A 16060-nucleotide genomic window follows, 5' to 3' on the forward strand; every position below is an offset into this window, starting at 1 on the left:
TCGAAAGACTAAAATGTATATATGACGTGATCTCCATGGTTTTGTACTTACATTCTAGCTTCGTTCACTTTCGTAAGTGTCACGTTTACAACAAAAGGATTATCCCAAGACATGTTGAATCCATGCCCTGAATAATCTTTTGCCTTTGTCAATCGCTGATATTGTACTAAATAGCTGAGCACTGGAGACATTCCATCATAAGGCCGTTTCCAAGAGAGTTTGATTCTGCGACTCTCAACTTTTAATACCTCTAAATCAGAAGGAGGATCGGGTCTCTCTTGCACGGCAAGGTAAATAACGTGTTCACTGGTTCCATATAAATTCTCCGCTGAACAGACGTACTTTCCCGAATCGTATCTCTCTGTGTGCAAGATAGACAATTGAGAATGAATACCATTGTCGATTTTCATCTCAACAATACTGTATCTAAAATTATTTAGAAACGGCTTAAATTGTGTATCAATCCAAAAACATTTGAATAATAACCTATAATTATTAAAATCTATTCTGGTATTTTTATGCGTCCAAATTATGTTTATTGGATCATCACCCAAAGCTACGCATTCTAAGACTACAGCATCACTTCTTCGTGAAGATATGTTCTTTACCGGACTATCGAAATGAACAGCTACATTAACATCTATATGGACGATTTTAGACAATACATCTCCAACTCCGTTGAAAGCTTCACATTTGTAATATCCTGGTACAAAGAGGGATTAGGCTATTATTTCGTTTGATTGGCAAATTTACTTACCCGCATCCGATAATGTAGCATAGTTTACACTAAGCGTGTTGTTTTTAGATGGAAGCGAAAGAAAATCTTTTCCCTTTCTTCGAAACCATGATATTGTCGGTTCCGGAAACCCCCCTGCTTCGCACGGTAGGTAGATACTGTTACCTAAAATCACAGACAAATCTAATGGTTCTCGAACCCAGGATGGTGGTACTTGGACCAGTAGCTCTGCGGTATAATTTACTTGCGCAGCGGCGTTTAATGCGAAACACGTGTATGTTCCACTGTGTTGTGCTGAAATGTCTTTTAAAATGAGTAGTGTGAAAAATTCTTCTTTTTTCTCTATCGCTTGTAAGTTTAGTGGTATTGATAAGCCATCTTTTTTCCAACTAAAATAAACTGGCATATCACCTGAAGAGACCGAACACGTAAGTTGTGCCCGACCACCAACTTTGATATTTTTTGGAAAAGAAAACGGTTCAATTACAGGAGAAGCTAGAAAATTTTTGTTATATGGGATGAAATAAATAACTAGAGCTAATAAAGTACTTACTATTGATGATAATTTGAATTTCTCTGCGTGCTTCATCACCACTCGGGCTCGTAACTATACATGTATAAGTACCCTTATCCTGGATTGCATCCACCTGGTGAATATGAAGAGTGCCTCCATGATTCACATCAGCAATCGTGTATCGTGAACCTACAAATTAATTCTTATATATTTTTTACATTTCATACATTACTAGTACTTGAACTGATGTTGAATCCGTTGTGAAGCCACGATATTTGTTGAATAGGATAGCCCGAAAAAGGACAATATATGTCTTTGGGCTCTCCGGCAATAGCTTTAATTGAATCGATTGCTCTCACATATGGAGGACCTGCAAAGGGTTAAAAACTATTAAGTCACATTAAAAAAAACCTGTTTTAATCCACCTAGTGGTGCGATTGTGCCTTTCTTATTTATCCAAACTATGATTCGTTAACTGGTTTTGCTCAATAAAATTGTAGAAACGTCTTTTACATTCTTATTTAGTTATTTATTTATTTATTCATTTATTTATTTACTTCAATTTCTTCAACATGAATTAGAATCAAATGTACACTTTCTCACAAAAACATCACAAAAACAATATACAAATATTAACAACACCATACAAGCCAATAGTACCATCAACTAAATTCAATTCAATTTAATTCAACTGCCTCATTGGTCGAAGCAAGCTTTAAAGAGAAGTGACGTGTTTTTTCTTCTTTGCTGCCAATTAATTTTTTCTTCATTTTAGAGTGTTGAAAATTAATAGTACTTCGGAAGAAGGAATTGCGGTTCCCGACCAGGACCGGAAGAAGAAGAAGAAGAAGAAAAAGAAGTGAGGAACGAGAAGAGTGAATTACCGAATTTTTCTACTCGAAGGAAGGAAGTCGGACAGTTTCAGGACAAACCAGACAAGCAGTATTCGAAGTTTGAAGAAGAAGCATTCAAGGAAAAGAAGAGGATAAGTATTATTTTGCTATTATTTATTTTTATTGATCGCGTTTTTTTTGAATTTTGTGTTGTGTTTAAAATCATCCCGATCTATTAAATATTTTTCACATGGACGGTGACCCGAGTGATCCTCTTGTGCTTATAGATTCTCAAGATGGTTTACCTAATGGTCAAAATTTGGAACCACCTATAAAAAAATATCCTCTATCAGCTAAAGGTCCATTTTCGGTATATTTCAGGAAAAAGGAGATACCTATAAATGTTCTCCTTATTTCTGCTGAAATTTATAAAAAATTTAAATCAGTCAAAGAAATTAAAAAAATCTCTTTAAACAAATTAAGAATTATTTTTTCTGAGTGTGATGAGGCAAATTTATTAGTCATATCAAAACTTTTTAACTAATATATACCGTGTTTATATTCCATGCGATCTCGTTGAGATTGATGGAGTAATTTTTGATGAAACTATTGATTGTAATGATATCATTAATTTTGGTTCAGGAGAGTTTAAAAAAAAAATATTCTGTTCAAATATTACATAGCGAACGTCTATATAAAAAAGCAAACGATGGCATTAATCAAAAATTTATTCCTTCTAATGCAGTGCGTGTCACTTTTGAAGGTTCTACCCTCCCTGATTTCCTGTGTGTGAATTATGTAATTTTTAATGGTCGAATTTTCACTCCTAAAGTGATGCATTGCGAACGTTGTCAACTTTTTGGACACATAGAAAAATTTTGCTCTAACAAAATTAAATGTGGTAATTGTAGTGCTGACCTTAGCACAGTTTCATGTAAGAAAATCACAGAAAATTGCATTTATTGTCACGGTAAACTTACTAAACTAAATGAATGTCCTTCATATAAAGATTGCAAAAATAAACTTTACCAAAAAACATTAAATAGAAGTAAATAGTCATATGCTGAATTATTGAAATCTTCTACATCAATAATTACAACAGAAAATTCATTCGATATTCTTGATGATACTGATGATTTAACTGGTCCTTTTGACTCTCAACCTGGTTGTAGATATCGTCCTCCAATGAAAAGAAGAAGAAGTAATTTACGATATAGAAAATTCTGAAACTTTAAGACCTAACTTAAATAATCGGAATGAATTTCCTTAAATTAATACGGAAGAAAAATCTACTGATTCATCACACAACCCTTCAAAATCTATTATTAGTGACATTATTGAAAGTATTTCTAATTTTTTAGGCTTATGTGACTTTTGGAAAAACTTAATTATAAAAGTTGTTCCCTTTATAACATCTCTTCTTAGTAAAATTAATTCATTTATGCCCCTCTTTGTTCAACTATTTTCAAACGTTTAATGGCTGGCAACTTATCAAAAAATAATTTGAAATTTCTTCAATGGAATAGTAGAAGCACAGGGCCGCAGAGAGAAAATACGGGCCCGGGGGGTCCAACGTACAGGCCCCCACCATTCTGTATTGCCTGAGTATAAAAAAGTCAATGTTTGAAATCCATTGGAGTTCACTGATATTATGTATAGTACACTGAAATTTTATATTTATGTACCATTATATTGCTCTTCTTGTTTGTAGTGCCAATGAAGAAAAAACGTAGTTTTTTTATACTTTGGGAGTTTTTAATACCTCTTCGACAGTTTCGGTGACTTTGAAAAGCGCCATTTTTGTAATAATATTTATAAAGGTAAGGAAATGACCAGATTAAAAATGTAATAATTACAAAAATTAAAAATATCTAAACGGCGATCAACGGCAAAAGATAAAAAACAATAGGAAAACTAAATATTAAAAGAATGTACAAAAGAGCTAAAAACAACAAAATCAACCACATAAACAAATGTCAATTGTCAAAAAATGTTTAAACGAGAAAAACCAAAACAAAACCTATAAAAAATTGAAAAAGGGAACTAGAAAAACATATTGCGAAGATTAAAAAAGTCGAACATTATTGAACAAATGCAGAAAATAATGAAAAATCGATCTTGCGAAGATTAAAAAAGTCGAACATTATTGAACAAATGCAGAAAATAATGAAAAATCGATCTTGCGAAGATTAAAAAAGTCGAACATTATTGAACAAATGGTGAAAGTAATGAAAAATCGCTAGGAAATTAGAAAAAAAAATTAGAATCAATGAAAATGAAAAAAAAACTACTAAAAAGAATACAAACATTAATATAAAAAATGCATAAATCTGAAAAACTCGATAAATCAAGAATAATAAAATTTATTTAACGTTAGAAACAAGAAATATTTAAAGCAATAGAAAAAATAAATAAAACGTTAAGAATGCATAAAACTAGAGGAGTATATATATAAAAGACAAGAATTAAAAAACCATAGAGAAATTTTAAAAAATGGAACCAGAAAATTTCGAAAAAATGGAAAATTGAAATGATGAAAAGACGAAAAAGTAAATAAAATTGGAAGTATTGAACAAAAACGGAGCAAACAGACAAAATGGAAAACAAAAAATAGTATAAAAAGCCAACATGGTATATTATAGGAACACAAAAAAGAAGATATTAGCACGAAAAAAATGAATAAAATGGATATTATTTAAAGAACAGAAGAAGCACTAGAAATGAAATTTGAAATAAATTCAAACAACGAACTAAATGTAAAATTAAGAAAAAAAAAGTGCGCATAGTGTCAAGAAAAGATAAATCAAATATTTTTTTAGGAAAATAAAAAAATTCAATGCTAACGTATACAAAAATGGTGAACAGAAAAGTACTTTCAAAATAGGTTAAACGGAAAACATGAAGAAATAACAATTACGAATTAAATCTTAAGAAAAAGGTATAAAAAAGAATAAAATTGTATTAAATGAACAATGGGGAAAAATACAATAAACGGTAAGCTAAAACCTAGAAAATGAGGAAGAAAATAGGAAAAAGGTAAAAAATTAAACAATAAGACAAATTGGAATGAATTTGAATAAGTAAAATTGCTTTTGGAAATGCAAAAAATATGAAAAAAGGAAATAGAAAAAGAATAATAGACAAATTCTAAACATTAGATGGAATGACAAAAGATACTGAATTTGAATGAATTTGAATAAGTAAAATTGCTTTTGGAAATGCAAAAAATATGAAAAAAGGAAATAGAAAAAGAATAATAGACAAATTCTAAACATTAGATGGAATGACAAAAGATACAAATAAAAAAGTATGGCATTAAAATATGAAATAATAAGAAAAAAAGAAAGAAAGCAGAATTTTCTCAAAAAATTGCGAATAAAATTAAATAACAGAGAAAAAACTATAAATTAAAGTAAGTGATAGTGATAGCAATAGAAAAAAGCAAAATTAAGGAACGTAAAAAGATGGATAAAATAAAAGTAAATGAGAAACATGGATCAAATTTCAAATAAGGGTTTTGGTTGGATTTTACGATATGCTGGTTTCGAAAACATTCATAATCCTATAAAAACATGAATTATTCTTCTATTTGTGTTGGTGTGTTAGCACACCTTAAAATATTTACCAAGAATGTTGTAAATGATTTCTAGAAAACAGCTCAAAAAAAGGATCGTTACGTTCAGGAAACGACGTTCAAAATCTCACGCTCACTCCTCCAAAACGAAAAGATTTTGTATTCGGATTCAACTTGCTGCATTAGTTACCTAATCTTGCTAACTAGTTTTAATTTAGTTTGGTAGCAGAGTTAAATTTTCTCTTCGAAATCAATCAAAAACAATTTAGCAATTTAGTTGAACGTATGCTTCTTAGAATCAGTGGCAGCTGCAGGATTGTGAACTGAGAAATCTTCTCTTCATGCTACATGACATATAAAATTCAAAACAAAACTATTAACACTATACTCGTCACGAAAGGGGCTTGTTGTGTACGCAATTTGTTGTTATAATGAAAATGTTGATAAAAGGCCGTATTTGAAAAAATTGTAAAACGTATTTATTATTTTCCATCCCTGGCCTCTTTGCTGGGGGGAATTAGTAATCGCCGAAAAAAGCTACGTCATTTGAGTATGACCCCTTTACAAAAATGTTTCGGAATCATCTCGTATCTGAATATGATTTTTTATAGATTTTGTATCAATGAACGGCAAACGAAATATATTAAATTTTAAATATAAATTTTTGGATAAATTTCGTATTCTGTTGGTATATCAAGAGTTTTTGATGACTCATTTGACCAATTGAGCTCTCAAATAGAGGTAGGGTTACGGCCTCTAGTGGTACTTTGACCAGCAGAATTTTACTGAGCAGGGGATAGACTTCAAGAGACACATGGGTATGCGTTGAAATCAATTAGAATTTCGAATTAAAGGGATCACTCGACAGAATTTTGGAGCGCTTCCATTGCTTTTTATTGCATAAAACGTTTAAAAACAAATAAATAGGCACTGTTTTATTTCTTATGTAGCTCGTAGCACTAGGAGGAAAAATATCTTATTTTCTTCACATTCACCGTAGAGTGTAATGTTTTGGTAAAGCACTCCACCTTTCTATGCCGTTCACATTTAGTTGTATGTTTTTGCATTTGTTAACAGTTTTGTTGAAAAAAAATGTCGATCATTAGACTTTTTTTACTTTGGTCGATTGTAATCATAATAAATGTACATTTCTCGACAAACATACGATTACGGCTTAAAAGCCAACTGTCAAAATTCTCTTTGAAAGGAAATTTCGGACAAACCGTTACTCGCTAAACGCAGTTCATAGCAGTTAATGCAAGAGAAAACGTTTTTCTTTTGTTTACTATAAAGAGAATTTTGACAGTTAGCTTTTAAGCCGTAATCATATGTTTGCCGAGATTTGATCTACGCATATTATACATGTTTAGAAAGGGCACATCAATACTTTTCGAACTGTTTCGATCGGATCCTATTTGAACAAGATATTGACAAATAACTAAAATAGTGCCCAAAAACACCTTTTTCAAAGAAATCTTGAAAATGCTTCTTTGAAAAAAATGGACTTGGTTTTCGTATTCAGCGATTCAAAATTAACTGAGGAAACACCTTTCTTCTTAGCCTATCGCGATTACCTTAAAATTGTTAAAATTTTGAAAATATGAAAAATTATTTTTCTGTAATAAAAAATAGAGCAAAAACAAAAAAGCGGAAGCAAAAGAAAAACGTTTTTTTAAACTCGAACTTCTTTGAAAGAGAAATAAAGTATTATTTTCGTATTCAGCTACCTAAAATTAATCTAGAAAACACTTCTTCCCGTAACTTCATTTTTCTTGTAAACTAGTGTAATCTTATTTAAGACCAAAAGAGATATGTGAAAAACAGAGCAATTTTCACTCGGTGCCTAATAACTTCACCAGTTTTTGTCGGATTTTCGCGATCTTAGGCTTAAAATTCACGAGGGAAGATTGCCTGTCACATAAGGTTTTAAAAGATTTTTTTTGCTGATTTATTTTTTTATGAAAAATCAACTAATAATTAGTAATTTTACCAAACACTACTTTTTTGACTTTGGTTACTCTTAACCCTAAATTGTTGATATTTTATCCTAACATGTTATACATTTTTGGAATGGGTACATCAATACCTTTCGAATGGTAAGTCGTTTGTGTTAATCGGAAGATTTTTTCCTGAGATATTGGCCAAAAACTGCAAAAAGTTCTCAAAAACACCTTTTTTTAAAAATCACAAAAACGGTTCTTTGAAAAAGATAATGGATATGATTTTCGTGCTCAGCGACCCAAAATTTACTTAGAAAACACCTTTTTTCTTAACTTCATGCAATTAACCCAAAATTTGTAAACTAGTGTTATTGATGAGTTCAATTTAGCTACATTAAATGATGGCTCACCAACTAGAATTGCAGTCCCTCCAACAACAAATTGGGCTGTTGATTTAACCTTATGTTCAAGAAACTTGAGTCTAAATTGTTCTTGGACTGTAGTTGAAGATTTGAATGCTAGTGACCATTTACCAATTCTAATCAATTTTCAATTTTGCGACAATATACTACAATGTTTACTACAAGCTCAAACCGAAAAGGTTATACACAAAAAATATATAAAAAATCCTACATTTTGGTGGGATACAGAATGTTCCACCCTTCTAGAATCTAAATCTTTGGCTTACAAACAATTTCGTTCAACTTGTTTACAAAAAGATTATCTACACTATCGCAAAATGGAAGCTATGTTTACACGGAAAACAAAATTAAAGAAACGTTTTTATTGGAGAAATTTTATTAAAAATTTAGATAGGAAAAGTTCAATGTCTACAATATGGTCCACTGCTAGGAGACTTCGTAATTATAACCCTTCTGATACATAAAATTCTGAATATTCTGAAAATTGGATTGATCAATTTGCTTCAAAGATTTGTCCCGATTTCCCAACCATTGTCAAACATTTTCGCTAACATCTTCCAGTCCTTTTCCTCACCTGGATTCTCCTCTTTCACCAGAAGAAATAAATTTTGCTTAGAATTCTTGTAAAAATACTTCCCCTGGTTTAGATAAAATAAAATTTATCGTTCTAACTGACCTGATATAGGTAAAATTCATTTATTAAATTTATTTAATCAATTCATATCACAAAATATTCTTCCATATGAGTGGCGTTAAATTAAGGTTGTGAGCATTCTAAAACCAGGCAAGAATCCATCATTAGTTGATAGTAGACGACCTATTAGTTTAATATCATATATACGCATTAGAAAGAGCTATTCTCAATCGATTAGAAATATGGGCAGAACGGGTGAACATATTATCTAATTCCCAATATGGTTTCAGAAAAGGAAGAAATACTAGAGATTGCACAGCTCTTCTGGCATCCCAAATTCAATTATGTTTCAATCAAAAACAAGACATGATTATAACATTTTTAGACATTTCAGAGCTTATGATTCATTATTGATAAATAAACTTTCCCAAAAAATGTTTCAATTAGGAATTCCTGCTATACTTGTTAATTTTCTAAACAATCTTTTTTCTTTCAAAATTATGCATTTTTATTTAAATGATTCAATCAAATTATCCCGACATAGTCATTTTGGTATACCTGAAGGATCTTGTTTAAGTCCATTTTTATATAATATTTACACTAGTGATATTATGCAAGTTATTCCTAATGGCTGCATCTTTTATCAATTTGCTGATGATAAGGTCCTTTCAGTTGTTGGAAAAGATAGACACGCTATTCAAAATTCTATACAATCTGCCTTAGATAGATTAGAAAATTGGTCTCTAGAGAAGGGATTCACTTTTTCGATTTCTAAAACTCAGTATATAATTTTTACACGTAAAAGATCAATTTGGAATTTTCATCTTTATCTGAATAATCAGGAAATCATGAAAGTTAATGAATATAAATATTTGGGTATTTGGTTTGATAGTAAACTTACTTAGAAAAACCTATTTTAATCCACCTAGCGGTGCAATTGTGCCTTTCTCAATCATGAATCACGAGAATGTGTGCGTTGTTTATATTCATTAAAAGCTTTTAAATGCATATATTACATTTTATTATTATACATCATATAACAACTGTATACAGGAAAAGAAATCATTATTCGAGTTCTAAAATTTTGAAAAAGAAAAAACAGCCACGGTAATATTGAACTTAAAAACGTTTTTAATCCACCTAACAGTGTGATGAGACATTTCTTATAACTCTTATCACTCTCTTCGGATATTATATCGTTTGAGAACATTTAGAACTTGATGCTTCGCGAATTTTTTCGATAACACATACTACATGGGATAGTGGCAGGACTCAGAGAATCGCTCAAATCAGCATAGGAAAACATCAGTGCTAGAAATCTCAAGCCAAATCAATGGGAAAGCGAAAAAATGGCCCATAAAATAGACATACCAACGAATTATTGTTAATGCTCTGTTAATAAAATATCTAAATTCCTCAATCAATGCATTGTGGTGGAAAACTGAATTTTCCTAAAGGGGTTATATATTGCACTGAGCAAAAAAAATTTTTTTTTTTTGAATCGATTTGAAGTTTATACTTTACTCAAATTGCCAACGTGACTGAGAATTAAGAAATCAACGCTTTTTCTTGAAAAGGGCGATACTAGCAGTGATACCATTCAAAGGAAATCAACAGTGTATATTTCCAGACTTGGTTTTATTTCCTATTTAAGAACTATTGTGTTTTTTACATCCTAGATTGCATGATTCAGTGATCGAAACCCAAAATTTCATGAAGTATTTGAAATTATTAAATTAAAATTTGTTTTTGATATTGAAATTGACAAAATGATAGTATCGCCCCTTTGGCGATTGTTTACTTTTTCGGTCCCACCTATCAGCATTGAAGTATCGCCCTTACGTTTTTTTACAATAACTACCGTTTTACACCACCGATTTCGTCCGGGTTTTTTCAATAGAGATCATTGTTACTATTTACAGCTGGTATCAGCTTGATAATCCTAAAAAAATACGAAAATAACAGTTTCGCCTCTAAACTGCTAGCAAAAAAGTGTCACCCTGTTTGTTTGCATGGAGCGTGGAGGGCGAAACTTTAAATAAACAAACAAAAATACAATTTCGCACATTGCATTTTTTGCTGTAGTTTAAGAAAGCTATATCGTAGAATCAAAATTTTTAGGTTAATTTGTTGCGTTTCAAAGCCCTCATTCGCATGTATGAAAAAAGTCCTGTGTTTAGATTTGTAAGTATCGCCCTTTTCACAAAAAAGCGTTGAAATGAAATCGCAGCTCCGGATATCACGCTATCCCTGAAGTGCATGCGTGCATAGTTTCAAATTTTACTTCGACATCGACTTTTTCTAAAGGTGACTTCCCAGTAGTATCATTGATTTGAATTATTATCGCTAATCCTAATGCCAAAGAACAAATAAAAACCTCACGAAAACGAACCGTTTGGGAAAATCATCATCATTACTGGAATTTTCATTTTCACGAAACTTTTCGATAACCTTCCGGCACTTGCGTTAATGCACTGGGTGCACAGTGCTCTGAAAATCTAGCGAAATCGTCTTAGGGCACCAGCGGGTCTGTAAAGAATACTAAAAATTAATTTCTATTCCATAATTTTCAGTTCAGCAATTCGAGATATCGTGCTCACCGCAAGCCATGAAAAATAGACTACGTTGTGAAGCGATGGTCACTATTTATTAAAAAATCACGGTTAAATAAAAAATAAAACTATTAAAAAAATTCAAATAGTTTATAATTTTCACAAACTTATTAGGAAAAATTGTTTAATAAGCTTTCGTAATATTGTGTAGGAAAAAAGCAGAAAATTTCAGTATTTTCTCTATCTGCAACATATAAGTATACCAATTAATTGGTATACGAATTGGAATAGGTTCGCCAAATTTTGGAGGAAGTCTATAAAATAACCCCTTGAAAGCTACCTAAAAATTGTTGTAGTTCGATGCAATAAAAAAGTCCCTAAAAATGAAATGTACCTATTAATGTGAAACACAGTGAATAACACATACAATAAAGACCCATTTTTATCATTCTCATGGTGTATTTTAGGCTGACAAAATGGGGACATTGACTAAATCGGGCATTTTTTTTTTCTTTATAATAAACTGAAGCTGTTAAAATATTCTTCTCGTCCCTTGATGTAGTCTGATAACTATTTCTGATTATAAAGAACTTTTTATTTTCGCATATTTCGCATATCTTCATGATAAGGAAAACATGCTCAAGAAAGGATTTACTCGAATTCAGTCTTGTTCGTCTGCTAGAGCCCATCAAACATATGTTCATATTTGGCTGATAAAATCGGGGTTTCAATATATTATAATAGATATTCAGCAATCCAAGAAGTTTCTTTTGAACGAGTGTAGAACGACTTTGTTTCTACTTATTTGAAATCAGCGGCGTAGCCAGAAATTCGGTTTGGTGGGGGTTTGGTGAAAATCGATCATACTGTCCAAATGGCATAATTCCGAAACCGTAATTTTTGAAGTTTTAAAATTATGCAGAATTAATTATTCAGAAAATAGTAACAGATTTCGTGTCTTTAGCGAATTTGTTAAGACTTTATTGTAGTCATGAATATTAACCTATGAAAATTCACCATAAATACTTCTTGGACGATATACCGTCAAAATTATTTTATCAAATGATGCGCTGTTTAACGTTTGTAAAACTCATCGAAGATACTAACCCTCCGAAATTGGCGGTTTCGAAATGATGTTATCTTGACCTTAAATTACTGTTTTTGAACATTTGACCTATACATATAATTGGTCATACAACAAAAATCAAATTCTCATCAAAACCGACCAGGAACTGCTAGAGTCGAATGGAAATCGTCATTTTTCATAAATTTCTTTCTACATTCGGAAAGTGTTATCCTCGTTATTAATCATATTACGTTTTCGTCTCAACTCGACGCATTCCCAAAATAAAAACCTGTTTTACTAGGTGGGTGCAATTGTGCTTGTCTCATTTGTCCAGACTACGATTCCATGGCTGATTATGTTCAATACAATGGTGGAAATTGATATTACATGTTCAGTACGATTTGCACATACATACGATGGATCGACAGTCACGATCTTGAGATACTATGTGATATTGAAACATCGCTTGAAACCAGCGGCGGATCATGGAGAAAGATCCGGGAGGTCCAGGTCCTGCCGAAAATTTTCATCTTGTTAAGAAATTTTAAACTAGGGTTAATTTTAAAGTGGCAACCCCTCACTGCATACTCGCTCCGGGCCGGTATGATTGACGATTTTTAGAGTGATTGCATAACCTTTCTATAGGAGAAAGGCAAAAATGTACCAAAGTCACAAGAAGTCAATTTTTGTCAAACATCTCAATGTTTCATGCATTTTAAAGTCATTTGGCGTCAAAAATACAAATTTAATTTTGAAATTTTTCATTTTAGTTTATATCGGAATTTGCTGTGTGATTGCACTCTTCAACTCGTAACTCCGAAACCGGAAGTCCAATCAATAAAAAATTCAATAGCAGCCGATGGGAAGGTTGTACCTTTCATTTGAGACTAACTTTGTGCAAATCGGTTCAGCCATCTCTGAGAAACAGAGGTCATATTTTTTCCACATACACACATACATACACACACGGACATTTTCCGATCTCGACGAACTCAGTCGATTGGCATATGACACATGGCTCTCCGGGTCGGGATTAGATTGACGAATTTTAGAGTGAATGAGAAAGGCAAAAACATTTTTAGCAAATGTTGAAAGTTATGCATTTTTTTTGGTGAGCAGTTCTATGTTTCATAGACATTTAATCAATTTTGACTTCGCTTCCTATTAAATAAAGACCCTTATTACAGTACATTTCTACAAAAACGAGCTCAATTTGAAAATAAATCTGAGGGTTATGATTGATTACAGAACTCTGGAATTTTCTATTGGAATGTTTTCAGGCAGGAATTTGATATTGATGCTGTTAGACAACTGTGAAATCAAGACCAATAGATCAGGGCCCCATTCCGACAATTTATCAAAAGTCCTCATGATGTTTACAACAACAGGTTATCAATCTACGGATCAGATAATTGTTATTGTAATATTGAATTAAATCAGTCTGCATCATTATTTTTTTTTGGTTGTGGTGGTGGGGGGGGGGGGGGGTTGTATGGTGTTAAACCCCAAAACCTTCTCTTGGCTACGCCGTTGCTTGCTATATATATATATATATATATATATATATATATATATATATATATATATATATATATATATATATATATATATATATATATATATATATATATATATATATATATATATATATATATATATATATATATATATATATATATATATATATATATATATATATATATATATATATATATATATATATATATATATATATATATATATATATATATATATATATATATATATATATATATATATATATATATATATATATATATATATATATATATATATATATATATATATATATATATATATATATATATATCACATATAACTGAAATATGAAACATATGAAACCCAATAGACTCTTTACCCTACGCACAAGCATGCATAAAAATAAATATATTTTTTTTCAAACGCAACACTCTTAAGCAGCACACAACGTATTGAATTAAATCCAAACCACCCCACCCACCCACTTTGCAAATCATTCTGTGACATCGTGCTGGTACCCGAAAAATCCGCACACGACCACCGCTGCTGAAAATGCATAGCGTCTACCGCTTGTTGTAGTGCCCAGACGCTGTAGCCATGATCTTACCCGTTCGACATAAGAACAAAAACTGATTCAAACGTGTAATTTTTTTTCAATTCAATTCATTTTTATTTTTCTTCTCTTTTACAATAGGTATACATGGTAAGGGGTACAACAATAATGTTTTTCAAGCTTTGGTTTAAGATTTTTACAGCTTCAAGCTGGTTTTGATTTTTGGCAGGAGCCTTTTTACATATGCAGTTTTTCAACTTTTAGTTATATCTATAATCAATTATCCTAACCTATCTAAATCTACCTAGTAAGACCTAGTTTGGTGCCTTACAGCCAGCATGTTCAGTCTATCCTCTACTAGAGCGATATTCGCTAGCCGATGGACCTCGGCCGTTGGTGTGCGCTGTGGCAGATTTAAAATCATCTTGAGGAATTTATTCTGCAGGATTTGTAGTTTTTTACGGTGACTTCTTGCACATCCTTTCCAGACTGGTGACCCATACTCCAGCATTGGTGCAACGATCTGCCTATAGACAGCCAGTTTGTTTGCAGTGGACGCTTTCGATCGACGGTTGATAATCGGATACAAACGTTTTAGCATCATCGTGCCCTTTGTGATGCGGTCCTCTACATGGTGACGAAAGAGAAGCTTTTTGTCGAACAACAAACCCAGATAGCGAGTCACTTCCGACCACTCAATTTCTGCGTTTCGAAGGGTTATTCTTCTTGTCGGTTTCAAACGGTCCGTATTGCGGTGTGGGAAAACGATGATCTGTGTTTTTCCTTCGTTCACACAAATGTTCCAATCGCTGATATATTGGGTAAAAGCGTCAAGTTCGGCTTGTAGCTTCGATTCAAGAGTGCGCATCACTCGGCCGTTGTAGGTAATAGCCGTGTCATCAGCAAATAGCGACAGCGTTCCTACGCCAGGCAGAGGCGGTATGTCCGATGTGTACAGGTTGTACAAGATGGGTCCCAGAACACTACCCTGTGGGACTCCTGCAGGTATCGAATACGGTTCGGAAAGTACGTTGTTTATCCAGACTTGTGAAGTTCTGCCGTTCAAGTAGTGCGAAATTATTTTTACCAGATAGACGGGGAACTGGGATTGAAGCAGTTTGTGGACTAGACCATCGTGCCAGACGTTGTCAAACGCCTTCTCGACATCGAGAAGCGCCATGACCGTCGTTTTCGAAATGCCTGGTTGATCAAATTTGAGACCCGCTTTAGTTGACCTACCGTCGAGTGACCTCTCCGGAACCCAAATTGTTCAGTTGGGAGAATATCGTTTGACTCGGTGTGCGCAAGAAGTCGGGAGTGTATTGCTTTTTCAAACAGCTTACTGATCGATGAAAGTAGGCTAATCGGACGGTAGCTAGACGGGCATGTCGGATCCTTCCCCGGCTTCAGAATGGGTACCACTTTTGATCGTTTCCAGGCAGTCGGATAATATACAAGCTCGAGACAGCGATTGAAAATTTGAGCTAGAAGCGAATATACTTTCGGTCCCAAGTTTTTCAGGACAACGTTGAAGACACCATCAAAACCTGGTGCCTTCATATTTTTCGTGTTTTTTACTGTTTTCGTCAGTTCCTCTGGCGTTATCTTTTGCTCGTCGGGCAGCTCGCACGGCGCAGATGCAAGCTGAAAGATACTGTTTAATACAGATGCTTCCATCGGGCTAACGATATCTCGTCCCAAATTATGCGTTGCCATAA

General features: G+C 32.6%; 1 protein-coding gene across 19 annotated transcripts in view; it reads right to left on the reverse strand.

Annotated features, from left to right (window-relative positions):
- The window catches only part of LOC131689361 (cell adhesion molecule Dscam2), a 1607414-nt gene that overhangs the window by 639604 nt on the left and 951750 nt on the right, over window positions 1–16060 (reverse strand). For 18 of the 19 annotated variants that reach the window (XR_009305380.1, XR_009305379.1, XM_058974402.1 and 15 more), the window contains 5 exons: window positions 1489–1620; window positions 1290–1439; window positions 758–1231; window positions 487–703; window positions 52–426 (listed from right to left, as the gene is read on the reverse strand). Coding sequence is in view for 17 of the 19 variants with exons in the window: in XM_058974402.1 (XP_058830385.1) it covers window positions 52–426; window positions 487–703; window positions 758–1231; window positions 1290–1439; window positions 1489–1620 (1348 nt within the window). In the remaining 2 variants the exon portion in view is untranslated. The remainder of the gene's footprint in view (window positions 1–51; window positions 427–486; window positions 704–757; window positions 1232–1289; window positions 1440–1488; window positions 1621–16060) is intronic. The other variant, XM_058974404.1, reaches the window with a different exon arrangement.

This window comes from Topomyia yanbarensis, chromosome 3 (genome assembly GCF_030247195.1).
Source record: "Topomyia yanbarensis strain Yona2022 chromosome 3, ASM3024719v1, whole genome shotgun sequence".
Taxonomy (NCBI): domain Eukaryota; kingdom Metazoa; phylum Arthropoda; class Insecta; order Diptera; family Culicidae; genus Topomyia; species Topomyia yanbarensis.